Here is a 27,190-nt window from a genome sequence, read left to right on the forward strand (position 1 = left end):
GGCCTTTAATAACCGTTTAATAAATACAGTTTTGGTCAATTGACTTAGTTGTGATTTCTTTCTCTGCATGAAAGTTTAAAATATGCATTTATTAATGCAGTATGAAGAATAATGTTTTAATGTAGACACATAAAATCATCATACTGCTGTGATTATATGCATCAAGTGTTCATTCAAGGCCAAGGCAAAATATCGAGATATAGATCGTGTATCGCGATATGGCCTAAAAATATTGAGATATTAAAAAAAGGCCATATCGCCCAGACCTAACACTCACATTTCTCAACCGATTCAAACCATTCCACCTTCAACACATTTCCACTCATCCTGGACACTCAAACTAACACTTTCCTAAGTTCCAAACCAAATCCCGGTTTTCCTGGAAATTCAAACTCTTCAACATTCATACTACATTCCGTCAGCATTTCAGTTCAACTTCAGCATTGGAGCGTTCACAAAGCTATTCTTCATCTAATTACTAATATGTTTGTCTTCCATGTCCACAAGCTAACTGAGTCAGCTGCCGAACTCGTTAACAAGCGGGTGTTTATACTCACAGCATCCGACGACTTGAACCCTGAAATCCGCCGGAGTAACGCAGCCTTCCCACCCGACGGGATGAGCCGGCAGCGTTCAAGTCATTGCCGTAAATGTGAAGAAGATGCCCGATCGCTTGCGGCGGACATCGCCGTCTTCGTCGTTCGACTTCCGGCTGGGCCACGTGACTAGCCACGTGACGTCCCTCCTCCATGACGTCACGCCCGCGAGCTCGTCTACGTGCCAACCGTGAGCTAGGCGTTTAGAAGCTCTTAAACAAAGACACCTAAGAGCTTGCATTGTCGCCCGGTGAGACTTTATGAAAATGATATGAAAGTTACAGGAACCAGTTCACATTATATTTTTTTCATTTCGTCCTGTCGCATGCTGTCGGTGGTTGGTTGCCAAACGTCACGGAAAGAGCAAAACTCGCAATGAGCTAACCATGACAAATGTTTGAATAGCAAACTCGGGAACGTTCAGTCTGACAAAGTACATTAAAAAGACTGAACTTATTAGTCCTCAGACAGCCGGTATGTGGTAAAAAAGAGTATTTTGCGCCGCTTCAGCACTACCAGGCGCGGTGGCCAAGTGGTAAGGCGTCGGTCTCGTAAACCGAAGATCGCGGGTTCGAACCCCGTCCGTGCCTTGGAGCATAATGTGTAATGCTACTTTTTAATGGAATCTTGTGCAATGCCAACACGAAGTCATACAAACTTCAATATACTGTTATACCGTCGATATTAGCCCACAAACGTAATGTGTTTATTTCCACAAAATAATAAAAAGTACCAGATATATTGCATTGCTAACGACTTTTATTTATTTTTATTTTTCCAGCGGCACACCTGTTTGTAGGTGTCGTCTTTGAATGACTACATTGCACTTACACGATGTGCACCCAGTATGTCATAATGTATTAAAACGTGCAATCAGGCAGCTTTTTCAAAGTAACAGCATCTGAGCCTAACCTGCCATACACGTCAACAGCATCCGAACGTAAACGGGACTAGCATTAGGACCCAGAAACACACAAGAGCCACCAAACATGGCGGAGCAAAACATGGAAGATACCGGGCCAAAGTTTTGCAGTGAAATATTAAGGTATGCTGTTTTTTATGGATTTCAGGAAATTAAAGGATGGTTATGGATTCACAGGAAAGAAAAGATAGTTACAACTATTATATTTGACATCGTTTCCTCTTATATGCTTGATATGTGTGTGTACAAACACGTGTGTGGCATTCAAGGACAGCATGCTGATAAATAAAGTTAATAATAACATTATTAACCAGATAATATTTGCTGATGGGTTGTGTTGCGTTCATGTTATTCGTGTATTAGCTGACTTTTGGTTTCGATTTCACAGACAAGCTACGTTGTGTCTCAGCGTATACTGGATGTTTCTCTGTCGCCATCTAACGTGTTCATTGAAAACATTTGTTTAATGTTGGTCATGTTTGAGTTTAGGTCATCGTTGTCAAACTTAAGGCCCAGGGGCTAAATTTGGCCCTTCACGTCATTTTACGTGGTCCGCCACATTATTTAATGTGGTCCACTACATCATTTTATTTGGTCCGCAACATTATTTTATGTGGTCTGCCACTTAATTTAAAGGCCTACTGAAATTAGATTTGTTTTATTTAAACGGGGATAGCAGGTCATTTCTATGTGTCATACTTGATCATTTCGCGATATTGACATATTTTTGCTGAAAGGATTTAGTAGAGAACAGCCACGAGATAGGCGCCAGCGCCCCCCGCGACCCCAAAAGGGAATAAGCGGTAGAAAATGGATGGATGGATGGATCCACGATAAAGTTCTCAACTTTTGGTGCTAAGAGAAAAGCCCTGCCTCTACCGGAAGTCGCAGACGATGACGTCACATGTTGATGGCTCCTCACATATTCACATTGATTTTAATGGGAGCCTCCAACAAAAAGTGCTATTTGGACCGAGAAAACGACAATTTCCCCATTAATTTGAGTGAGGATGAAAGATTTGTGTTTAAGGATATTGATAGCGACGGACTAGAAAAAAAAAAAAAAAGGTAAAAAAAAAAACGCGATTGCATTGGGACGGATTCCGATGTTTTTAGACACATTTACTAGGATAATTCTGGGAAATCCCTTATCTTTCTATTGTGTTGCTAGTATTTTAGTGAGTTTAATAGTACCTAATAGTCGGAGGTGTGTGTCCACGGGTGTGTTGACGCGCTGTGTCTCTGGGGAGTCGACGGCAGCTTTATGGACGGCACAAACTCAGCTGATATCCGGTAAGAAGCGACTTTTTACCACAATTTTCTCACCGAAACCTGCTGGTTGACATTCCGTCGTGATTCATGTTCGCTTGACCGCGCTCTGATCCATAGTAAAGTTTCACCTCCACGAATTTTAAACAAGGAATCACCGTGTGTTTGTGTGGATAAAGGCTAAAGCTTCCCAACTCCATCTTTCTACTTTGACTTCTCCAATATTAATTGAACAAATTTCAAAAGATTCAGCAACACAGATGTCCAAAATACTGTGTAATTATGCGGTTAAAGCAGACGACTTTTAGTTGTGTGTGTGCGCAGCGTTCATATTTCCTTAAAACCCGTGATGTCTTGCGTACACGTCATCATTACACGACGTTTTCAAATTGCAATTTAGTAAACTAAAAACGCCGTATTGGCATGTGTTGCAATGTTAATATTTCATCATTGATATATAAACTATCAGACTGCGTGGTGGGTAGTAGTGGGTTTCAGTAGGCCTTTAAGTGGTCCACAACCTTATATAATGTGTTCCCGCTACATAATTTTATGTAGTTTGCCATATAATTCAGTGTGGTCTGCAATTTCAATTTATTTGGTCTACTCCATCATTTCATTTGGTCTAGCACATTAATTTACATGGTCTGCTACTTTATTTAAGTGGTCCGCTACATCATTTTATGTAGTTTGCCACATAGAATAGAATAGAATAGAATAGAATGAACTTTATTGTCATTATATTTGCATATAACAAGATTAAAGACTCCAATTTAAGGTGCGGTAGTGGGAACAAATATGGGGTGAAATAAACTACATAAGAGGTAATAAAGGAAAAACTAACAATTGAAATAAACAGACTACTATCCAATAAAAATAATAAGCAATTCTGTACAATATACAAAACACTATAGAAGTACAAAATACAAATACTGTACAATATACAGAGCAAGACAGGAGTACCGAAGTAAAACATTACAATCAGTGACGGACGTATTGCACTCTAAGGGGTAGTATTGCACGGTAGGGTATTAGGGCATTATATTGTATAGGGGTGAATTATTATTATTATAAGTTATAGTTCAACATGGTGACAGCTTTGGGAAAGAAGCTGTCTCTGAGTCTGTTTGTTCTGGCTCTGATGCACCTGTAGCGCCTGCCTGATGGTAGCAAGTCGAACAGGTGGAAGCCAGGGTGTGTGCTGTCCTTGGTAATGATTTTTGCTCTGTTGAGGCAACGGGAGTTATGTAAGTCCTTCAGGGAGGGCAGGGGACAGCCGATGATTTTTTGTACCGACTTTATGACCCTCTGAATCGCCTGTTTGTCTGATTCAGTGCAGCTGGCGTACCACACTGTTATGCAGTACGTCAGCAGGCTCTCGACAGCCGAGCAATAGAAGGTCACCATCAGCTGCCTCTCCAGTCTGTTCTTCCTCAGCACCCTCAGGAAATGGAGTCTCCGCTGGGCCTTCCGGATGACCGTAGTTGTATTTTGGGTCCAGGACAGGTCAGCAGATATGAAAGTGCCGAGGAACTTGAAGGAGCTGACTCTCTCCACCCCCTCGCCTTTGATGTAGAGGGGGGCGGGGTCTGCAGTGTTCTTCCTGAAGTCAAAGATGAGTTCCTTGGTTTTTGTGGTGTTCAGTGCCAAATTATTCACTGAACACCACGCTGATAGTTTCAGGACCTCATCTCTGTATGCAGACTCATCCCCCCCTGTAATGGGACCCACTACCGTTGTGTCATCGGCGAACTTGATGATGGTGTTCTCCGAGTGGGCTGGACTACAGTCATGGGTGTAGAGGGACTACAGCAAAGGGCTCAGCACACAGCCCTGTGGGGAGCCGATGCTGAGTGTGCGGAGGGAGGAGAGATGGGGGCCAAGTTTTACTGTCTGAGGTCGGTTGGTCAGGAAGTCCTTAATCCAAAGACAGGTGGGTGAGGGTAGGCCTAAATCCAGCAGTTTGGTGACCAGGATGTCTGGAATGATGTATTGAAGGCGGAGCTATAGTCAATGAAAAGCATCCTGACATAGCTCCCCTGGTGTTCCAAGTGGCTCAGTGTGGAGTGGAGAGCCATGGATATGGCGTCATCTGTGGATCTGTTTGCCCGGTAGGCAAACTGCTGTGGGTCTAGGGTGGGGGGGAGGCAGGCTTGGATGTGGTGGAGGACCAACCTCTCGAAGCACTTCATGATGACAGATGTGAGTGCTACTGGGCGATAGTCATTGAGGTTGTTTGTGGCAGCTTTCTTGGGTACTGGGATGATTGTAGCAGATTTAAGGCAGGGTGGGATGAATGCCTGTGCCAAGGAGAGGTTGAAGAGGACGGTGATAATGTAGGAGAGCTGGTCGGCGCATGCTTTGAGCACCTTCCCGGGTACACCGTCTGGACCAGTCGCCTTCCTGGGGTTCACTGCCTTGAGCACCCGCCTGACCTCGTGCTCCTCAAGAATGAGTGTGGGGGGGCTGGGGGTTGGGGGGGTTATGTACTTAAATAAAAAAGGTGAAATAATTGAAAACGTGTTTTGTATACTATTATTATTATTATTTTTTTTTTCAAAATAGCCACTCTTTGCTTTGATTACTGTTTTGCACACTCTTGGCATTTTCTTAATGAGCTTCAACCTGAAAGGGTTTTCACTTCACTGGTGTCATAGTTTTGATGCTTTCAGTGATTATCTACGATGTAAATAGCTATGATAATAAAGAAAACACATTGAACTGAGAAGATGTGTCCAAACTTTTGGCTTGTACTCTGTATGTATATATATATATATATATATATATATATATATATATATATATATTTTTTTTTGTACTGTGTATATCCAGTGTTTCCCACAGGTCAGGCATCTATTTGTGGTGGTGTGGTGGGGGTGGGTGGCGGCGGCGATGACCAAGAAGAACGTGGATTTGGAATATAATACAACACTTTATGTACATATTTATATACATATTTATGTAATATTTACATATTTACTGTATATAATATGTAACTACAAGCTCCATTCACAGACAGAGTCCCATTGCTTTTATAAGCGGTCGAGCGAGTCAAAAGCGGAAAAAAAATATATATATTTTTATTTTTTATTTTTTATTTTTTTTTAAATTGTAGCGGCCATAATTCTTTCATGGCGGGCCGCAACAAATAAATGAATGTGTGGGAAACCCTGACATACACACACACACACACATATATATATATATATATATATATATATATATATTCACCCATTCACACACTGATGGCGGGAGCTGCCATGCAAGGCGCTAACCAGGACCCATCAGGAGCAAGGGTGAAGTGTCTTGCCCAAGGACACACCAGACGTGACTAGGATGGTAGAAGGTGGGGATTGAACCAGTAACCCTCAGATTGCTGGCATGGCCACTCTTTTATATATATATATATATATATATATATATATATATATATATATATATATATATATATATATATATATATATATTCACAAAAAGTATGTAACAGCGAGGCCGCGTTGTAGCGAAGGAATACTGTATACAAGTTTGACATCTTGGTTGAGGTGCTTAATGGCTGTTTGAATATTGTTCACATTTAATGCTTTTCTCTCAACTCTCAGCCCGTCTGAGCTCTTCTCGGCCAGGTCCAGGAGCCACAAGATTCCGGTCAGAGGTCAGAAGGACTTTTACCTCAAAGACTCAGCTGAGCAGCAGCAGAAGCTCCAGCAGAGCCTAAAGGAGCACTGGAGTCTGGTGTCCGAGGAGCGAGTGGAGAGGCTGTGAGTGGGAACACGAGAAGGTGTCATGGTGACGAAACCATCATGTTCTTTGGGACACTGCAGGGGGAACCTGGTGAGGGCCACGTGGATTCCAAGCGAGCGGATTGTGGAGCTTCAGTCTCCGGCAGTGAGTGTTTGAACGTCACCCCCTCTGTGGCGTCCTTCGCCGTGTCACACTGCTCCTCTACCACTCAGGGCAAGTTCTGGCAGACGATGGGGTTTTCCGTCCTTGGCAAGCAGTGTCTCCTCCCTGAAGAGGCGCTCTACCTGATGGAGTGTGTGAGTGGCTGCTAAGTCCCGCCCACTAGCTTGTGCTTTTCCTCAGAATACACCCTTACTGTTCACTCATTGGCTCTCTGAGATCTTTGTGGGCTTGTTTACCAGGGAAGTGTGCAGGTGTTCTACCAGGACCTCCCCCTGTCCATCCAAGATGGCTACGAGAGGTTTTTGTCCCCCGACACTGTGACCCTACAGCAATATCAGGTACAGACTGTTTTGGAGAGGAGAAGAGCTGCTCTAACGTCTCATGTGTCATCACCAAGGTGTTTGGGCATCTGAAGAGGCTGGGCTTTGTGGTGCACAGGTTCGATGCCAGGTAACGTAGTGGACTTTGAGGCGGTATGAGGGTACATAATTGGAAAATGTTTTTTTTGGTCTTTTTGCAGCTCGGCGCCTTCGTCCTACGCAAGGCAGCTGAACCTGCCGCAGTCACGTGACCGAGCAGGAATGTCACTGAAGAGGAAGCGCAGCAACAGCCCCTCCCCCTCATCCAGGTGCTGTAGTGTTGGCGTGCATATTTCAGTCCCTCCAGGAATTCGCACAAACTCAACCAATCACATAAAATTATAGGGGCTTCGCAACTTTTTCCAATGACTGCGACTTCCTAAACATTTTGGCTTATTTGACTCAAACACACATTTCAACTGTTTCACAAACTTATGTGTCTTGTCTAGACAAAGCAGAAACACACACTGTGTAACAATACATAGTATATATATATATATACTGTAAAAAAAAAAAAAAAAAAAAATATATATATATAGGGCTGCACAAGTCACAACGACATCCACGGTTCAGCGCCCACATAAGAACAAGGAAAAACATTATTTACTAAAATGCTAACATTGGTTTCTAAAATGCTAATATAATTTTCCAAAATGCTAACATTTTTCAAAGTGCTAAGATATTTTCCAAAATGGTAAGCATTTAAAAAAATGCTAACTTCATTTTTCAAAATATTAACATCATTTTCCAAAATGCTAACAGGTTCTAAAATGCTAGATATTTTTCAAAATGCTAACATAATTTTCCAAATGCTAAATAACAATTTCAAAAAGGCTAACATCATTTTCCAAAATGCTAACAAAACTCTTCTAAATGCTAACATCCTATTTTAAAATACTAACATCGTTTTCTAGAATGTTCTCAATCTCCAAAATGCTAACAATTTACAAAATGCTAACATAATTTTCCAAAATGCTAACACAACTCTCCTAAATGCTAACATCCTTTTTTAAAATGCTAAAATCCTTTTCTAAAAAGTTAACATCATTCCTCAAAATGCTATTCCTTTAAACATTATTGATCCTTGTGGATGAAGTTTGTTTAAGTCTAAAATCATTTTCCAATATGCTAACATAATTTTTCAAAAATGATAATGTCATTTTCCAAAATGCTTACATCATTTTTTAGTTGGGCGACACTGATTGGTTGTTTTTATCCAGCCACACAGAAGCACAAGAAGCGTCCCCTCGTCGGAGCGCGGAAGCAGAGGAAGGTGAAAAACATTCTGAGTCACAGTCAACGTCCTACCCAGCGACCACGGGGGCCCAAAGCACCCTGCCAAGCCAAAGCCGAGGTCGGCCATGGTGGCCGACGAATCCCCTCAGTGCTGCTGGCCATGAGACCAACAAGCACGCCCGTGGCAGCTCATCTTGGGATAACTCCATCATCTTTCCGGACCTGGGCTCCCTGCGTCGATCCTCCAGCTGCCTGTCGTCCCCCGACCCGTCTCTATTGCCCGGCTCCCTCACTGTTGGCGGGTGCGACCTCACGCCCTGGATGGGGAGGATCAACCAGCGTGAGGTGAAGATGTCACCAAATGAGAGACAAAGGGACAAGCGCAGACGTCGTAATCGTGACAAAAAGGTTTGAAACAGCTCAAGTGTCCGTCAGTACATAAAAACATTAAACTCTTATATCAGCCTTCTCGCTTCTTTTTTCACACTTTTAGGTGCGAGATTGCAGAAACTGGGCGGAGTACCATCGGCTTATGGCCAGCCGGTGGGGAAGGCACAGTGGTCGACCCTGGGAAAGGCACAGGGGTCGACCCTCACACCTGTGGAGGAAGGAAGTTGCCCCTTTACACGACCCGACACAACCCATCTCCACAGGTGAACTTTCTCATCGTTCGTCTGCGCAGTGTTACACAATCTTATTTGTGGCCAGGGGGCGTGGCATTGGTGGTATCAATATGATGTCATCGGTTGTATTTTCTGTACAGACATCTGTGTTATTAATTAGGGCTGGGGGATATGGCCTTTTATTAATATCCCAATGTTTTTAGGCCATGTCATGATACACGATATATATATATCGATATTTTGCCTGAGCCTTGAATGAACACTTGATGCATATAATCACATCAGTATGATGATTCTTTGTGTCTACATTAAAACATTCTTGTTCATACTGCATTAATATATGCTCATTTTAAAATTTCATGCAGAGAGGGAAATCACAACTAAGTCGGTTTACCAAAACTGTATTTATTAAACAGTTATTAAGCAGTGGCACAAACATTCATGTAAATTCCAAAACAAAGTGCAAGATTGTCAGAGACATTTTAAAGCAAGTTATTAGTGCACTTTTGTGCCTGATGTCACTAAGTTGACATATCAAAACCAAACTAAATTAAAGTGCACTTTTTGTGCAGAACGCAACAACAATAGTTTAAAACATATAAAGTGCACCTTTGTGCATGATGTCACACAATATATTTCAATAACTGTCATTACAAAATTAGATGCATAATAGAAAATCTAATAATGTATGTCCTTCACTATGTGGTAGGTTACTGCGGACGTTATCTCCTTCTGTTGTTGACTATTTTTTTCATACGGTGTTGATGTGGAAATAGTTGCTTCGGCATTTTGTTTTAAGCATTCCTTATTCTCTAGCGGGTGACTTTTTAATTGATGGTACATAATAGCAGTGCTGCTACTTTGTGTAGCAATGCTTTTGCCGCATACTTGTAAAACATTTTTCCGCTTGAAGCCAAACCACCGCCAGACGATAGACTCCTTGCTGTTTTTCTTGGGAATTCTTCCTTCATTTGTTACCAGATCGGCACCTTCTTTCTCTCGTATTACCACTCGCACCGCTCCGTTAGCACCACAGCTAACTTTACCATGTCGCTTTCTGTCTGCTCCGCGAGGGTGTATGACGTTGCGACAGTATTTGACGTATGTAAGAAGGTGCGCTTGTTTTATGTCTCTGAGAAGGAAGGGACAAGAAAGAAGGAAAAAACACCTGTAGTGTAATGTCCGCAGCTAAAAGCAACTGTGTGAGAACATATACTCGAATATCACGATACAGTCATTTTCTATATCGCACAGAGACAAACCCACAATATATCGAGTATATTCGATATATCGCCCAGCCCTATTATTAATACAAATAAATCTTTCAGGTTACATTATATATAATTTTTGCGTTATTTTTCAGTTTTTGCTGCTTATTCTGTTACTACGATGTAACACAGGTGGCACTTTTTGCAGGTGTGTAAACTAAACCTTTGAATTAGAACTGTTAAAACTTGAGGTTTATTGGTAGTCTCCACAATGAAGTTTGTATTTTTATATAAAAAATGGCAGCACAAAATAGAGAGTAGATCGAGCAGAAAATAGACATTATAAACAAAGAGAGGTAGCTAACATGGAAGTGGTAGGACAAATTAAAAACAAAACTTGAGACTTCCCGCAAGCCGGATTTTGGACGATGGCGAGCCGCACCGCTTTCGGCCCGCCAGCAGAGTGGGCAATTGCTGATTTATTTATTTACATATATATTTTTAGAAATATATAAATATGTATAGGCCTTGCGATGAGGTGACAACTTGTCCACGATGTACCCCGCCTTCCGCCCGAATGCAGCTGAAATAGGCGCCAGCAACCCGCCGCGACCCCAAAAGGGACATGCGGTAGAAAATGGATGGATGGATAAATATGTATATTTTTAAATGTGTATTATTTATTGTATTTATATTTTTGGTAGTGTAATTTTCTACTGACATTTTTACTATGTCCTATTTTTAATTGTATTTTTATTTATACATTTTATGTCATTAACACATTTTATTCTCCATTTGTATATTTGTTTCTATTTTGCTAATATGCTACACATTTTTGAGGTGAGGTAAAATTCAAACTAGTAATGTCACTACCAAAGCATGGAAATATGTCACCGCTTTATGGAATGCTTACAATGAAATAACAACAAAAAATTAAATTATAGCTTATATTTCAGAATAATTCCTACCAGTAGAGTATATTTGTGTAAATGAAATGTATTATGAGCTAGATTTTTTTTTAGAACTGATACTAGTGATTGTTTTCTAGATTAAAAAAAACCCAAAAGCTGAACTGCATTTGTCACACTTCCTGTCTTTCAGTGTTGACCTTACGGGAATTCCATACCAAATGTTTAGTACCATAGGATCTGATTACGAGGACCGCTACACTGATACCATTATTCCCCCCATTATTATTGAAATCGCATAATTTTTTGGTGTTTCTTCCAGGTGAGCTGTTGGACAAAATCAGCCTGATCAAGTCCACACATTTGCTGGAGGGAGCGTCCAGGTATCAGAAATCAGAAATACCTTATTATCGCTCGTCCTTTCACTTAATGTCCCCCGTGATGTCAACCATATCGCTGTTAGCGTTATTTTTATGTTTTGTTGTCCCAGCATAAAGGCCTCAGATCAGTGGAGGATTAGTTTCAGTGTTTACCAGCCTGACACTGTGGCTGACTTCAAGAAGAGCAACCCAGGGAAGCCTTACGTGCGCATGTGTGTGTGCAGGTGGGAGACATGTTTACCTAATATTCTATTACCTCTGAATAGATCATTACGTGTCCTCCTTAGCGTGCTGAGTGCTTCTATTGTCCCCATCCTGATATCATTAACTGCTTTCAATGTGACACATACTAAAACAGGGGTGTCCAAAGTGGGGCCATTTTTATTTTTTAGTGGCTTGTTTGCGCATTATAAAAATACTATTACAAAAAAAACCCATAAAAAGTTAAAAAAAAAAAGTAATATACAAGTGAAATGTAACAATACTTTTTTTGATGTTGACTCTAAATAACTCTAAAAAAAACTCAACAAATAGCTTAACATAGCTGACATGAACTTTTTTCTTTCGAGCTGTAATTGCACAAAAAATAATAATGAATCATAGTCAATGTTATATATTATTGACCTATTCAAGTACTTTACATTAAATATTCCACTTTATTTTTTAGGAAAGTGTAGCATAATTTGTAGGTTTGCCATGTAAAAAAAAAAACAATCTTTAAACATTAAAAAAAGAATAAAAACGTATAATTGACTGGTATGTCTGAAATTGATCTTAAGTGATAGAAGTAATTGTTGAAAGTAAGTAAGACAAGAAAAATGTATTGCTAATGTTTATCACTTTGGGGCCCTTTTGTATCCCGAAGAATTTTAGTGGGATTTACAAATTGGAGTTCAATGTTATGAAATGTAAATATAAATCACATATGTATGCTATTCCACTTTTAATTTTCTTGGGGTAAAATATTGCATATTTTGTGTTTTTGCCATAAAAACAGACTTTTCTTTTACATAAAGAGCATAAATCAAACATCAAAAATTGTAATCGATGGATAGATCTGATGTTGGTCTGGAAACTACTAAGTGTTGAATGTAAAAAAAAAAATTTAATGTATGTATATATATATATATATATATATATATATATATATATATATATATATATATATATATATATATATATTAGGGCTGTGAATCTTTGGGTGTCCCACGATTCGATTCAATATCGATTCTTGGGGTCATGATTCGATAATATATCGATTTTTTTCGATTCGAATCTTGATTCAAAAACGCAATTTTTCCGATTCAAAAGGATTTTGTATTCATTCAATACATAGGATTTCAGCAGGATCTACCCCAGTCTGCTGACATGCTAGCAGAGTAGTAGATTTAAAAAAAAAAAAAGCTTTTATAATTGTAAAGGACAATGTTTTATCAACTAATTGCAATAATGTAAATTTGTTATAACTATTAAATGAACCAAAAATATGACTTATTTTATATTTGTGAAAACATAAAACACAGTGTTGTCAGGCTTATGAGATGCGATGCAAGTGTAAGCCACTGTGACACTATTGTTCTTTTTTTATTATTTTTATAAATGTCTAATGATATTGTCAATGAGGGATTTTTAATCACTGCTATGCTGAAATTATAATTAATATTGATTCTGTTGTTGATAATATCCATTTTTGTTTCATTACTTTTGATTGATTGTCTCCTCAATTGCTCTGTTTATTGCAGTTCTGAGTGTTGCTGGGTTAGGTTTGGTTTGGAATTGAAATGCATTGTTATGGTATTGCTGTGTAGTGGTTTGTTGGATTGATTTAAAAAAAAAAAAAAAAATTTAAATAAAAAAATATTTGATTTTTAAAAATGAGAATCGATTCTGAATCGCACAACGTAAACGATTCGATCCGTATTTGAATCGTCTTTTTCCCACACCCCTAATATATATATATACATATATATATATATATATATATATGTAGGTGTGGGAAAAATCACAAGACTACTTCATCTCTAGAGATGAAGTAGTCTTGTGATTTTTCCCACACCTACATATTGCGCTCTACCACGGTATCGAGCACTATTCTCTGGATAATCCAATCAAGACATATATATATATATATATATATATATATATATATATATATATATATATAAAATGTATGTATGTATATAATATATGTATATGTATGTATGTATATCATGTATGTTGTATGTATGTATGTATGTGAAGTATATATTTCATAACATTGAGTTTCAATTTGTAAATCCCACTAAAATTCCTGGAGATCCAAAAGGGCCCCACTCATATATATATATATATATATATATATATATATATATATATATATATATATATATATATATATATATATATATATATATATATATATATATATATATATATACACACACACACATCCCCATTAATTTTAGTGGGATTTAAAAATTGAAACTCAATGTTATGAAATATAAATGTACTTCACAATATTGCATTTTTTGGGTTTCTGCCATAAAAACAGACTTCTTTGACATAAAAGGCATGAAACAAACATATTAAAAAAAAAAATCAAATTTATAAACGATGGATAGATTTGAAGTTGAACTGAAAAATTAAGTGTTTAACGTAAACCTTTTTTTTTTTTTTTTTTTAATACATGACTTATTTTCAGCACTTTTATGAGTAGGCCCTTTTTGATTCCTAAGAATTTGTGGGATTTTTTTTTTTGTCACTGTCATTGTAAAAAAAAAAAAAAAAAAATTCTAATCAAAATGATGAAAATATTTACAAAATGGGGCAGGCGAAAATTCTATATTTTGGGTTTTCTTCGACAAAAATGCCATAAAACATTAAAAAACGGTTACTTTATATCGACAGACCTGAAGTTGATACGTTGAATAAAATAAATGAAAAAATGTATGACTTATTTTTGAACATTTTCATGACTCAGACTTTTCCGGGTCTCTGGGACCAAACTTGAGGTACTAACTAAAGGTAAAAAAAAATATATTGAATTGGTTTTGAAAATGAAAAAAATCAAAATGGCCCCGCTATTTAATTTTTCAATGCGTGGCCCCTAAGTGGAAAATGTTTGGACACCCATGCACTAGATGGACAAAAAAATTGGGATGTCTCGTGTCGTATCGAATGAATATGTGAAATGTTGTCTTGAGTCCCTGAGTCTTACAAGACATTGTTCCAGCTTCAACGGGCCCACGCCGGACCTGCGGGCCATCAAGCAGCTGACCTTCCAGAGTGCCGACATCCCGATGGTCTTTGCTGTGGTGGACCACGGGGACATCTCCTTTTACACCTGCAAAGACTTCCAGCTGCCCAAAGACGTGTACCCCTGACCCCGATGCCACCACGAAATGTTCTTAACGTTCCATGTTGGTGCTGGGTGACGTTAGCCCTCAGGAATGAAAATGTGTTTTCATACGCAATAAAAGGTTGACCAGCTGGAGCACGATAGCATGTCTGTTCTCTGCACCTGCTTGTGTTTGTCCAGGTTCTCAGGACAATTATTCCTTCAATTAGACAATGATCTTCCCTCAATTACGTCATCGTTCATTACAACAAATGCAAAAGCTTTTTGCCGGACTGGCGTCACATGTTTGCTCTCGTCAAACAAGGTAAACCTGGGATTGTTAAAGATGCGTTCGCTGGCTTACATAAAAGCATGATGAGCTCACACTGCGCTGAGATCCGACAGCCATGTCCGCTTGGAGGACGCTCGCGTTCCTGGCCTTCATTGGTGAGTTGGCTTCAAATCCCCGGAATGTTTCTCACCTGCAGTCTGAATCCTCTTCCTCCCGGCAGGCTCCTGCGCCGGGGCTTTGGACTGCTCCTACTCCTCGCTTCTCAGCCACTTGAACCTCAGCACCTCCAATGACCTGACCATCATGAGGCCTGTCAAAAACTGGACTACAGTCTCTGTGGTCCGCTTGGACATTCTTCTGTACGGCATCTTGGAAGTGGTAAGTAACCGACATGATTTATTATACAGTAAAGCCTTGATTTACGAACTTATTTGGTTCTTGAACATAGTTTGTGAATAGAAAAGTTTGTATAGTGAAGCAAAATTTTCCATAAGAAACAATGTACCGCTATTTTTCGGACTATAAGGCGCACGGAATAATTGTGGTTGTGCTTACCGACCTCGACGCAATTTAATTTGGTACATGGTGTAATGATAAGTGTGACCAGTAGATTAATAAGAGATAAACTATATTGCCAAAAGTATTTGGCCACCAATCCAAATGATCAGAATCAGGTGTCCTAATCACTTGGCTCGGCCACAGGTGTATAAAATCAAGCACTTAGGCATGCAGACTTTTTCTACAAACATTTGTGAAAGAATGGGCCGCTCTCCGAAGTTCAGTGATTTCAAGCGTGGAACTGTCATAGGATGCTAAATCCAGTCGTGAAATTTCCCCGCTCCTAAATATTCCAAAGTCAACTGTCTTTATTATAAGAAAATGTAAGACTTTGGGAACAACAGCAACTCAGCCACCAAGTCAGGGGTATCAAACTCAAATATAGAGTGGGCCAACATTTTAAACGGAACAAAGCCGCGGGCCAAGGTTGAACAAATTAACTTTTTAATAGGGACCCAAACAATTTTTGCATTAAATATTGAACAAGCAAGGCTTATATAACTTTAGTGACATGCAAAATCCAGTTTCAAATAATAATAATAATAATTTAAAAAAATATCAATGGCATATCAAATGAAATTTAAATAAAAATGTAATGCCTTTTTTTCTATTTGCAATCTTCTGAAGTAAATATCAATTTTTTTCCACAGGCTAATAATACATTTGAAAATAAAATAACAATAATGAATGAACCAAACATTCAAGCCTTGAAGTAGCAAAAGAAAATGCATGAATAAAACGTTAATTATTGGTCAGTTTGCTGGAAGTTTCCCAGAAGAGTTAGTGCTGCAAGGGGTTCTGGGTATTTGTTCTGTTGTATTACGGTGCGGATATTCAGCTGAAGTGAATGTATTTGTCATTCTTGTTTGGTGTGGGTTCACAGTGTGGCGCATATTTGTAACAGTGCTAAAGTTGTTTATACGGCCACCCTCAGTGTGACCTGTATGGCTGTTGACCAAGTATGCCTTGCATTCACTTGTGTGTGTGTGTGTGTGTGTGTGTGTGTGTGTGTGTGTGTGTGTGTGTGTGTGTGTGTGTGTGTGTGTAAAAGCCACAAATATTATGTGATACGCTGTTAGTATGGAGGAAAAGCGGATGTGACCACAGGTTGTAGAGAACGCTAAAGGCAGTGCCTTAAATGCACGCCCCCAATATAGTTGTCCAGGTGGAAATCGGTAGAAATTCGTGAGAATGGTTGCCCCGGGAGATTTTCGGGCGGGGCACTGAACTTCGGGAGTCTACCGGGAAAATTAGGAGGGTTGGCAAGTATGAGTATTAGCGGTGAATGCGGTGTTACAGCGGCACCGACGCTGTATAACACCGGCGGGCCAGCTCCAATGCTAAATTGATAATGCCTCAAGGGCCAAATGAAATTACACGGCGGGCCAGATGTGGCCCGCGGGCCAGAGTTTGACACTCATGCACCAAGTGGCATGCCACATAAACTGAGAGAGGAGTCAGTGGATGCTGAAGCGCACAGTGCAAAGAGGTTGCCGACTTTTTGCACAGTCAGTTGCTACAGGGCTCCAAACTTCATGTGACCTTCCAATTAGCCCACATACAGTATGCAGAGAGCTTCATGGAATGGGTTTCCAGAGCCAAGCAGCTGTATCTAAGACGTACATACCAAATGCAAAGCGTCAGGATGCAGTGGTGTAAAGCACGTTACCACTGGACTCTTCTTTGGAGTGATGAATCACGCTTTTCCATCTGGCAATCTGATGGACGAGTCTGGGTTTGGAGGTTGCCGGGAGAACTGTACATTTCGGACTGCATTGTGCCGAGCGTGAAATTTGGTGGAGGATGAATTATGGTGTGGGGTTGGCCCCTTGGTTCCAGTGAAAGGAGCTTTGAATGCTCCAGGATACCAAAATATTTTGGACAATTCCATGCTTCCAACCTTGTGGGCACAGTTTGGAGCGGGCACCTTCCTTTTTCAACATGACTGTGCACCAGTGCACAAAGCAAGGTCCATAGAGACATGGATGACATAATCTGGTGTGGATGAACTTGACTGGCCTGCACAGAGTCCTGACCTGAACCCGATAGAACCCATTTAGGATGAATTAGAACGGAGACTGAGAGCCAGGCCTTCTCGACCAACATCAGTGCGTGAAATCACCAATGCGCTTTTGGAAGAATGGTCGAAAATTCTTATAAACGCACTCCGCAACCTTGTGGACAGCCTTCCCAGAAGAGTTGAAGCTGAAATAGCTGCAAAAGGTGGACCGACATCATATTGACCAATGGGTCAAGTTCATATGTGAGTCATGGCAGGTGGCCATGAAAATGGGATTACTTTATTCATTAACAAGTTTGTTCACTTCCTGTGCTTAAATGTTATATTTTGGTAACAAATAGAAAATTGAGTAGCAATAGATACAAAAAAAACTGAGTAGCAATAGATACAAAAAAATGCTAGAATAAAGTAAAAAAGTTAATCTCTTAAATGTTTTCATCGATTTTCCTCGTCGGCAGGATGGGCAGTCTCAAACCTTGACGAGCCACGTGTGGATCACAATGGTGAGAAGATGCTTCACTGATGAAGAACTATCTCACTAGTGTTGTCTTTTTAACACAACTATCTTTTTCACAGGTGTGGAGTAACCAATATCTCATTTGGAACCCAGTCCAGTTTTGTGGGATAAAAAGGCTGACTGTTCCCAAATCCATGCTTTGGATCCCCGACATCATCATCGAAGAGGAGTGAGTCTTATTCTGAAAATCCAGTTGAATTTAAAGACTATTCCACCTGATTAGAATTAGATTGAATATTGCATGGAAACAACCAATTATTGTGTTACTACGATACTACTACAGCACTACTGCAATTCTACTACAATAGCGTCATGCTTGTGTAGGCAATAATGCAGTCATGCACGGTAACACAATGAGTGTGTAAATGTTTGCAATCACTGCATGTGTGTGTTTTTACAGCTGACGGACACACAACTCCCCAGCATCTCATAGTGACTATGTAACCCAGGGGTCACCAACGCGGTGCCCGCGGGCACCAGGTAGCCCGTAAGGACCAGATGAGTAGCCCGCTGGCCTGTTCTAAAAATAGCTCAAATAGCAGCACTTACCTGCGAGCTGCCTCAATGTTTTAAATTTAATTTATATACTAGCAAGCTGGTCTCGCTTTGCTCGACATTTTTAATTCTAAGAGAGACAAAACGCAAATAGAATTTGAAAATCCAAGAAAATATTTTAAAGACCTGGTCTTCACTTGTTTAAAATTATTTCATTTATTTTTTTACTTTGCTTCTTATAACATTCAGAAAGACAATTTTAGAGAAAAAATACAACCTTAAAAATGATTTTAGGATTTTTAAACACATAATACCTTTTTACCTTTTAAATTCCTTTCTCTTCTGTCCTGACAATTTAAATCAATGTTCAAGTATTTTTTTTTTATTGTAAGTAATAATAAATACATTTAAATTTAATTCTTCATTTTAGTTTCTGTTTTTTAGACAAAGAATGTTTGTGAAATATTTCTTCAAATTTATTATGATTAAAATAAAATAAAAAAAATCTGGCAAACATAGAAAATCGGTAGAATCAAATTCAAATCTTATTTGAATTTGATTCAAATAAGATTTTAACCTATTTAAAACATATCATCAAAAATCTAAAATTAATCTTAATCAGGAAAAATGACTAATGATGTTTCATAAATTCTTTTTTTAATTTTTTCAAAAAGATTCGAATTAGCTATTTTTTCCCTTCATTTTTTTCGGTTGAATTTGAAGATGAACTATGTTTCAAAATTTAATTTTAATTTTTATTGTGTTTTCTCCTCTTTTAAACCGTTAAATTAAGTGTTTTTTCATCATTTATGCGCTACAAAAAACCTTCGGTAAAAGGAAAAAAAGTGTACGACGGAATAACAGACAGAAATACCCATTTTTTTAATATACTGTATATAGATTTATTTCTTAAAGGTAAATTGAGCAAATTGGCTATTTCTGTCAATTTATTTAAGTGTGTATCAAACTGGTAGCCCTACGCATTAATCAGTACCCAAGAAGTAGCTCTTGGTTTCAAAAAGGTTGGTGACCCCTGATGTAACACATGACATAATAATATGAATTATGGCTGTCTAAGGAGAACAAACAGCAGCAATGGACATGATGATGTTAGCCCGGGGATCAGCAACGCGGCACTTGAATGCTACCTTAGTGACTCCTTGGAGCCTTTTTAAAAAAGGATTAAAAATGGATAAAGATGGGGGAAAAATAATTTTTTTGTTTAGTATGTTTTTTTGTTTGAGGACAAACATGACACAAACCTTCCCAATTGTTAGAAAGCCCACTGTTAAATATGTTTGTGTGTATGTGTCACTGATGAGAGTATTTGGTGAAGATCGTTGTGTCCTAGTAATTTCGGTGGTTCTTGAACTCACCTTAGTGTGGATTGTGACGTAACAGTTTGTTTACATGTAAAATCTTCCAGTCCTTTGTCTCATTTTGTCCACCAAAAGTTATATACTGTGTGTGAATGCGCAAAGCTGCGCTTTGTTGATGTTGTTAGCCCTGGATTTCAGCGGCTTAAGCGTTTCAACAGATTACGCATGTATTGAAACGGATGGTTGGAGTGTGGAGGCAGATAGTGAAAACAAAATTGAAGAAGAAACTGAAGCTATTGAGCGAATAGCTATTGAAGCTATTCGGCGATCGCCTTCTAACCAATGATTGGATCTTTTGACCACTGGAGCAACTAAAATCAGTCGATTGGTAAGTGTTTGTTTTGCATTAAATGTGGGTGGAGGGAAAGGCTGGATGCAAATATAGCTACAAATGTACATAGATCTACCCTAAATAGCATGTTAGCATCGATTAGCTGGCAGTCATGCCGTGACCAAATATGTCTGATTTGCACATAAGTCAATAACATAAACAAAACTCACCTTTGTGATTTCGTTGACTTTATCGTTGGAAGCGCATCTGCTTTGAGTGTCGCAGGATATCCACACATTCTTGCCATTTCTGCCATGTTAGCATCGATTAGCATGCCGTGCTAATCGATGCACACTCCACGTAAGTCAACTTGAATCCGTCCCTGATCGTGTTGTTATACCCTGATGTCTCCAAGGTACGGAAAACAGTTGAAAAAACGGAAAATAACAGCTGATTTGACTTGTGTGTGTAATGTGTTTGAAAAAATGGTGGATTGCTTCCCATTGTAACGTCACGGGTGGAAGGTCATCAATCCGACAGGGAACAATTGAAAGGAGTTTAAATCGCCAAATTCACCCTTTTAGAGTTCGGAAATCGGTTAAAAAAACATGGTCTTTATTGACGCTTAAATAGGTCTGGTGATAATGTTCCCCTTTCATTGCCAATTAATCTAAATTCTAAAATTGTGATTAATCTGGATTTAAAAAAATCATTTGACAGCCCTAATTTTGAGCAATGTTTGTCTTAAGTGAAACTGAAGTGTTTTTGTGTCCCCAGCGCCTCGGACTCGGGAAGCATGAAAGTGAGTCCCTACGTGACCTTGCATTTCAACGGCATGATGCAAATCTACACTCGGCAGCGGCTCACCTCCACCTGCACCCTCAATCTTTACTCCTTCCCCTTCGACAATCAGAGCTGCTATATCTCTTTTCGATCCATGAACCACGACCGTAACGCAGCGCACTCCTTCTAGACTTTTGCAGGTGACCAATAGGCGGCTCTGACAGGTTCTCCTCTCATCTGCATAGAAAACACTATGACCCTGGAGACGCTCCGCGCCGACGACGTCATCACTGACGTGACCGAGCAGCAGCTGGTGACTCAGGGAGAGTGGACGCTGGGGGAAGTGAAAGTTGAGCGGAACGTGACTCACGACTCAAAACGAGACATACTTTCTTTCCAGGTAAGCAAAAGGATAAGAATCAAATCTGCGTGAGGCGCTTCAGCGACGTGTGGATGTTCCGCGCAGGTGAAAATCATCAGGAAGCCCATGCTGTACGTCATCATCTTCATCATACCCATCATGTGCCTGCTCTTGCTGGACTTGGCGTCCTTCTTCATCAACGAGGCCCGCGGCGAGAAGATGAGCTTCAAAATCACAGTGCTGCTCTCCATCTCCGTCCTGCTGCTCATTCTGAAGGACATGCTGCCCTCCACCGAAGAGAACTTGCCACTCATTGGTGAGGAAGTCACACCTGTGGGTGCTCTTAGCGCGGTGTTTCTCAATTATTTTCTCGCATGCCCCCCCCCCCCCTTAAAGGGGAACATTATCACCAAACTTATGCAAGCGTCAATATATACCTTGACGTTGCAGAAAAGGCCATGTATTTTTTTAACCATTTCCGTACTCTAAATGGGTGAATTTTGGCAAATTAAACGCCTTTCTGTTTATCGGTCTTTTAGCGATGACGTCAGAACGTGACGTCACCGAGGTAACACACTCGCCATATTCATTTTCACATTACAAACACCGGGTCTCAGCTCTGTTATTTTCAGTTTTTTTGACTATTTTTTGGAACCTTGGAGACATCATGCCTCGTCGGTGTGTTGTCGGAGGGTGTAACAACACTAACAGGGAGGGATTCAAGTTGCACCACTGGCAAAAAATCTTCCGCCAGACCCCCATTAAATGTGCCAGAGTGTCTTCACATTTGACGGGCGATGCTAAGACAGACATGGCACAGAGATGTATGGATAACCTGCAGATGCATTTGCAACGATTAAGTCAACGAAATCACAAAGGTAAGTTTTGTTGATGTTGTTGACTTATGTGCTAATCAGACATTTGGTCACGGCATGACTGCCAGCTAATTGATGCTAACATGCTATGCTAATCGATGCTAACATGCTATTTACGCTAGCTGTATGTACATTTGAAACTAGATACCCACATTTAATGCGAAACAAACACTTACCAATCGACGGATTTAAGTTGCTCCAGTGTCACAAGATGCGAAAGTCCTGATCGTTTGGTCTGCACATTTTACCGGCGATGCTAATAAGGCAGCCATGCTATGGGCCACTTCATTAGGTACACCCACGGTATGGCCGAATAGCGTCAATAGCTATTCGCTCAATAGCTTCAGTTTCTTCTTCAATTTCGTTTTCGCTATCTGCCTCCATACTCCGACCATCTGTTTCAATACATGCGTAATCTGTTGAATCGCTTAAGCCGCTGAAATCCGAGTCTGAATCCGAGCTAATGTCGCTACATCTTGCTGTGGTAACCGCAATGTTGTTTGTATTGGCAGCCCTGTATGACGTCACAGGGAAATGGATAGTGGTTTCGAAGATAGCGAAAATAAGGCACTTTAAAGCTTTATTTAGAGATATTCCGGGACTGGTAAAATTGTGAAAAAAACTTCAAAAAAAACTTCAAAAATACAACAAGCCACTGGGAACTGATTTTTATTGTTTTTAACCCTTTTGAAATTGTGATAATGTTCCACTTTAAGGAAAATAATTGTTTTCACGCCCTCCAAGTTAAAAACATGTTTATCTGTATGTGTCAAGATAGTTATTTAGGCATCTTCTACACTAAGTTGGTTTAAGCACATATTTAAGTATTTATTTGGATTTTGACCTACAAAATTAGATAATATATTTGTTGCAATATTGGACACTATTTTTTTCCCTGTCAAACTACAAAAAAAACCTAATACCTTTGTAAGAAAATAAGAAAGTAAAGAAAGAAAGTATAAGGTATTTTATTAACACATTATTTCCAAGCTTTTGCGGGCCATATAAAATGATGCGGGTGGGGCAAATCTGGCTCGCGGACCTTGAGTTTGACTGCTTGTTTATAGATGTGGCAATAATACTCCTCATAGGAAGTTGCCATTTGTTATAACTGTGACATGATACAATGCACATTAATGAACATATCAAATGTAAATGTGACAGATTGTAGCCAAAAGCCGATTTCCATCAGCATCTCATTGCAAAGAAACAAGCTCAGGGCTCCAACTCATTCAGCGTTATAGTGAGTTGTATTTTTCACAAGTGGGAATCCGATCCCTGAAAATAATGCTTACATTAAACTGGTCCGTGGTGCAAAAAAGGTTGGGAACCACTGCCCTAAGGGACAGAATTTTTTTCACGCCCCCCCTGAAGGTGATGTTTATTCATCTTTTATCTGTATGTGTTATTATATCTATGTGTTAATATAGTTTTTGTTTTTTAATTAACACTAAGGATGCTTTTACACCGTTGCCTCTCACGCCCCCCACTCTGCCCCGTACACTATTTAAGAAGCACTGCATTTTAGGAGACTGACTTTTTTTCACGCCCCCCCTTGAATTGAATGTTTGTTTATCTATCTGTGTCAAGTTAGATCATTGGTTCTTAACCAGGGTTCGATCGAACCCTAGGGGTTCGGTGAGTCGACCTCAGGGGTTCGGCGGAGGTCAAAACACACCTGACTCTTCGTGTAAATACAAACTTCTCCCTGTTGGCGTATTACAGATACGGCAACAGCTGACTGATTTGCAGGTGTGTAATTTGTTGTTGGTTAATGCACTGTCTTAGTTTTGTTGTTTGAACAAGGTGATGTTCATGCACGGTTGATTTTGTGCACCAGTAAAAAAATATGGTAACACTTTAGTATGGGGAACATTTATTCACCATTAATTAGTTGCATAATAACATGCAAATTAGTAACATATTGGTTCTTAACGAGTCATTAAGTACTAATTAATGCCTTATTCAGCATGGCCTTATTATAACCCGAACCCTCTAACCCTGACCCTAACCCTAACCAAATAACTAGCATATTCTATTACTTAGAACAGTGGTTCTCAAATGGGGGTACTTGAAGGTATGCCAAGGGGTACGTGAGAATTTTTTAAAATATTCTAAAAATAGCAAAAATTCTAAATTGCTTTATGAATATATGTATTGAATAATACTTCAACAAAATATGAATGTAAGTTCATAAACTGTGAAAAGAAATGCAACAATGCAATATTCAGTGTTGACAGCTAGATTTTTTGTGGACATGTTCCATAAATATTGATGTTAAAGATTTATTTTTTTGTGAATAAATGTTTAGAATTAAGTTCATGAATCCAGATGGATCTCTTTCAAAATCCTTAAAGAGGGCACTTAAAGTTGATGATTAATTCTGTGTGTAAAAATCTTTATTTATAATTGAATCACTTGTTTATTGTTCAACAAGTTTTTAGTTATTTTTATATATTTTTTTCCAAATCGTTCAAGAAAGACCACTACAAATGAGCAATATTTTGCACTGTTATACAATTTAATAAATCAGAAACTGTTGACATAGTGCTGTATTTTACTTCTTTATCTCTTTTTTTCAACCAAAAATGCTTTGCTCTGATTAGGGGGTACTTGAATAAAAAAATGTTCACAGGGGGTACATCACAGAAAAAAAGGTGAGAACCACTGACTTAGAATATGTTCCCCTAGTGTCCAAATAACTCTAAATTAAGTCTTTGTTACTTAGAATATGTTCCCCTATACTAAAGTGTTACCAAAAACATACAACTTTGTCTTGAATTTGAAAAAAAAAAAACATTTTATTTTTCACTAAAGAGTTCGGTGAATGCGCATATGAAACTGGTGGGGTTCGGTGCCTCCAACAAGGTTAAGAACCACAGAGTTAGATGCTATTGTTTTTCACACCCCATCCTGAAGTGAATGTTTATTTATTCATCTGTATATGTCAAGATGTACTCTTATTACACTATTGCCTCTCACGCCCCCTCACATTCATTGTGCTCACATTACAGCAAGCTACTGCATTGGGGTCTTTGCCCTGGTGGGCTTCAGCGTGCTGGAGGCCATGCTGATGACCTTCCTCATCGACCTGGACAATAAATGTGCAAAGACAGACAACTCAGGCAGGAATACTCCCGTCGCAGTAGAGCAGCAGAAAGGTGGGATCCAAGTTTTACTCGTTGAATGTAATCTGGTATGGAAGTTTAATGCTCTCCTCATGGCCCAGGTAGGACTTTTGCTAAGGGAAGTAAAGTCATTGAGACTCACTGGACCATCTATCTCTTGTCGCCCCCAGATGACGTGAAACTCACAGAGCGCGACCTGATGGAGCTGGTGCTGCAGGAAGTGAGATCGAGTGCACAGGAAGTGGGCAAAGGAGGCGCTGTCGAGCCAAAGACGAGCTGCTACAGAAGAGTGGTTGATATCATAGACGGAGTTTATTTCTGCTGCTATGTATGTACCGTTGGAATTTTTGTGGCCGTCACATATAATAAGTGGGTGCCGAAAGATTTTTTTGATTAAAAGCCATCCTAAAATCGGGTTGAGAACATGACACACTCAATCTGACTCTGTATTGTACTGTTTGTTTAAAAAAATGATTATTTAAATATGAAGATGATTGTATGAAAAATATTCAGACACATGTTTGAGTGGATATTTGTAATTTGTGTCAAACTGATAGGAGGACGACGTGTTCTGGATAAACCTGTTTTGTATTTTAGTATTGCAATAAAAGTACATTTATTTACAGTAAATGTTTGGGTCTTTTATTTTGTTTTTATGTGCAGATCACAGCCAAGAGCGCTCCGGTCTCTACATGTAAATTAGGCTGTGTGCGACTGGAGATGTGATGTTAGCGAACGAATCAAGTCTTTTGAACCGCTTTTTTAAAGTGATTCCCAGTTGTGAGCCGTTCGTTTGGGAGCCAATTTTTGTGCACTTGCAAATCTAGCGACAACTGGCAACTGGACTAGAAAGTGATTCTGAAAGGAAATTTAGAATTTGAATTACCGGTAATTTTTTTTTTTTATTCATAATTTTACATATTGTGTGACGACTGGTCCAGGGTGTACACCGCCTTCCGCCCGAATGCAGCCGAGATAGGCTTCAGCACCTCCGCGACCCCAAAAGGGACAAAGGGTAGAAAATGAATGGCTGGATGGAATTTTACATATTTCTATTTTTTTATTGTATTTTTCTTGTACATTACTTTTAAAGAGTAGTCGTTAATGCAAACACACACCAGGCTTGATAGTATAATTTTGTACTCAGATTTTTATAATGTCGATGTTTTTTTTCAATTTTGGAGTAATTGATACTTTTTATATTTATTAAAGCATTTTATTCATACTCATTTGTGTATTTTTTTTAAAATATATTGTTAAAATGCTACACATTTATTCAGGTGAGGAAAAAATCAAACTAGAGAGTAATATTTGTGGAAATTAAATGATTATGATCTACATCTTATCGTTTAACTCAGTGGTTCTCAAATGGGGGTACGCGAAGGTATGCCAAGGGTACGTGAGATTTTTTTTTAATATTCTAAAAATAGCAATTCAAAAATCCTTTATAAATATATTTATTGAATAATACTTCAACAAAATATGAATGGAAGTTCATAAACTGTGAAAAATGCAAGAATGCAATATTCAGTGTTGACAGCTAGATTTATTGTGGACATGTTCCATAAATATTGATGTTAAAGATTTATTTTTTTGTGAAGAAATGTTTAGAATTAAGTTCATGAATCCAGATGGATCTCTATTACAATCCCCAAAGAGGGCACTTTAAGTTGATGATTACTTCTATGTGTAGAAATCTTTATTTATAATTGAATCGCTTGTTTATTTTTCAACAAGTTTTTACTTATTTTTATATATTTTTTTCCAAATAGCTCAAGAAAGACCACTACA

At 39.0% G+C, this 27,190-nt stretch overlaps 2 protein-coding genes and 1 non-coding gene across 4 annotated transcripts; all 3 read left to right on the top strand.

Annotated features, from left to right (window-relative positions):
• Positions 1–702: 702 nt before the first annotated feature.
• On the top strand, positions 703–14,876 carry tsen54 (TSEN54 tRNA splicing endonuclease subunit). 2 transcript variants are annotated; one of them, XM_061905666.1, is made up of 12 exons: positions 703–846; positions 6,387–6,545; positions 6,609–6,672; positions 6,741–6,824; positions 6,930–7,028; positions 7,088–7,140; positions 7,211–7,318; positions 8,270–8,693; positions 8,779–8,938; positions 11,347–11,407; positions 11,515–11,628; positions 14,616–14,876. In XM_061905666.1, the coding sequence occupies exons 4-12, from the start codon at positions 6,759–6,761 to the stop codon at positions 14,764–14,766; spliced, it is 1,236 nt and encodes a 411-aa protein (XP_061761650.1). In that variant the 5' UTR covers positions 703–846; positions 6,387–6,545; positions 6,609–6,672; positions 6,741–6,758; the 3' UTR covers positions 14,767–14,876. The 2 variants fall into 2 exon arrangements, with proteins under 2 accessions (XP_061761650.1, XP_061761649.1); XM_061905665.1 differs by lacking the exon at positions 703–846 and adding an exon at positions 1,182–1,641.
• trnat-cgu (transfer RNA threonine (anticodon CGU)) lies at positions 1,115–1,186 on the top strand. Its single transcript has one exon. It is a non-coding gene; the product is annotated as a tRNA-Thr (tRNA).
• Positions 14,877–14,960: 84 nt separating the features above from the next.
• Positions 14,961–26,029, top strand: LOC133556068 (5-hydroxytryptamine receptor 3A-like). The gene is made up of 9 exons (XM_061905668.1): positions 14,961–15,167; positions 15,233–15,390; positions 18,049–18,093; positions 18,167–18,276; positions 21,030–21,202; positions 21,281–21,435; positions 21,502–21,712; positions 25,286–25,432; positions 25,570–26,029. Exons 1-9 carry the CDS (start codon positions 15,128–15,130, stop codon positions 25,794–25,796), a joined length of 1,266 nt encoding a protein of 421 aa, XP_061761652.1. The 5' UTR covers positions 14,961–15,127; the 3' UTR covers positions 25,797–26,029.
• Positions 26,030–27,190: the final 1,161 nt, after the last annotated feature.

This window comes from Nerophis ophidion, linkage group LG07 (assembly GCF_033978795.1).
Source record: "Nerophis ophidion isolate RoL-2023_Sa linkage group LG07, RoL_Noph_v1.0, whole genome shotgun sequence".
Taxonomy (NCBI): domain Eukaryota; kingdom Metazoa; phylum Chordata; class Actinopteri; order Syngnathiformes; family Syngnathidae; genus Nerophis; species Nerophis ophidion.

Bases quoted from the DNA above. Each gene is read 5' to 3' on its own strand.
- tsen54 (XM_061905665.1), top strand. From the start codon at position 1,586: ATGGCGGAGCAAAACATGGAAGATACCGGGCCAAAGTTTTGCAGTGAA. The intron at 1,642-6,386 runs GTATGCTGTTTT...CTCAACTCTCAG, and splicing joins TTTTGCAGTGAAATATTAAG to CCCGTCTGAGCTCTTCTCGG. The intron at 7,029-7,087 runs GTACAGACTGTT...GTCATCACCAAG, and splicing joins TGACCCTACAGCAATATCAG to GTGTTTGGGCATCTGAAGAG.
- LOC133556068 (XM_061905668.1), top strand. From the start codon at position 15,128: ATGTCCGCTTGGAGGACGCTCGCGTTCCTGGCCTTCATTG. The intron at 15,391-18,048 runs GTAAGTAACCGA...CCTCGTCGGCAG, and splicing joins TGTACGGCATCTTGGAAGTG to GATGGGCAGTCTCAAACCTT. The intron at 25,433-25,569 runs GTGGGATCCAAG...TGTCGCCCCCAG, and splicing joins CGCAGTAGAGCAGCAGAAAG to ATGACGTGAAACTCACAGAG.